The following is a 1,304-nucleotide window of genomic DNA, read 5'->3' on the forward strand; positions in this document are numbered from 1 at the left end:
TTTCGTTTGCTGTGATATGCATGGGTAGAGTGCGGAAATTGAGGAATGGGTGGAATCGTGTCAATTTTCTGTAGCTCTCTGAGTGCCAAATTTCTCCTCTTGTTGTTTCACACTATCATATTGTCCGCTGAATGGGCTGGAGTATAGAATAACTCAGGACGCAGATAGCTAGAAGAAGCAATGACCTACTCTCTTCTTTGTTCACAATGTGTTATCTTGAAAACTCAAAGTTTAATGTTCGAGTAACATGTGCAATGATGTTTCGACGGAAGGGTAAAGAGGAGAATCTGTGAATTTTGTTTGTCTGCCTCGAGGTGTTCGTGATGAATCTGAGGTGCCTCGGAAATTTCCAGTGCTGCAGAAAGCGCAACAGCGATAGTTTGCGCCTAACCCTTGTGCCACAAACAAGGGTTCCTGGCCTAAAATATGAACGATCGTTCACACGATCATACCGACCAGTATTGTCCGTGCTCCGTTTTAGCCCTCCTTTGAGCAACATGTATAGTCCGCACACAAGTTTATGTGGATTATTGGGAAAAACCTTGTTAGTAGGTTCTCCCTTATTACGCAGCACGTAGCCGATATGTGAATGATGTCTAAATTCCACAGAGTTATCCGGCCAATCCAAGGATTTCTTGGCCGTCGATCTGTCGGATAAGATGTCAGGAACCAGAGTTATATTCCTCCTGAGGTCACTAGCTGCCACCCAAGAACGAGTCAGGTCCAATCACGGCATAGCTTGACCCCCTTTCAATCTGACATCTAATAACTAACCATGACAAGAAGCAAAGTCAACCTTTTCGAAGCATGGGTCAGGGGATTCCCGCAGGAATACGGAGCCGAAGGACATTGTGAATATCGAGGAAAATCTTTGTCTGTGTCTTCTGCATTGTTCCCATTTGTTCCGTAAGCCCTCAAGCTTTTATTGAATACAAATGGTCCAGCGTCCTTCCTCTACCATCGTTGCCCTGCTGTGGCTCCTTGCGCTTGTGGACGGGCAGGAGACCCCCAAGGATGGTTCGACTCTTCAACCAGCCGAAGTGCTTGGAATGGGACTCTCCCCTGCCAGTCCGTTGTTTGCACGCGGCATGCTGGATATTAGACAAGTATATACATGTGTAGATTCCGGGTTTTTTCCATGCGATCGTAGGTTTACGACAACATGACCGTCACTCGTTCTCCTCGAGTTGATGAGCAAATACTAACAAGGGTAGATCACCGCGGTTGCTGCAAATCCGGATGGGGTTGTTGCCCGACAGAGTGTTGCCCTCCGGGCACAAATTGCTGAAGAGGAGGCGGCTGCG

At 47.2% G+C, this 1,304-nt stretch overlaps 1 protein-coding gene across 1 annotated transcript; it reads right to left on the reverse strand.

Annotated features, from left to right (window-relative positions):
- Positions 1–211: 211 nt before the first annotated feature.
- HCBG_05705 (uncharacterized protein) lies at positions 212–850 on the reverse strand (the record flags this gene model as incomplete). The annotated part of the gene is made up of 2 exons (XM_045432754.1): positions 212–699; positions 775–850. The coding sequence occupies 2 exons, from the start codon at positions 848–850 to the stop codon at positions 212–214; spliced, it is 564 nt and encodes a 187-aa protein (XP_045286870.1).
- Positions 851–1,304: the final 454 nt, after the last annotated feature.

This window comes from Histoplasma capsulatum (genome assembly GCF_000150115.1).
Source record: "Histoplasma capsulatum G186AR genomic scaffold supercont2.7, whole genome shotgun sequence".
NCBI classification, from domain to species: Eukaryota; Fungi; Ascomycota; class Eurotiomycetes; order Onygenales; family Ajellomycetaceae; genus Histoplasma; species Histoplasma capsulatum.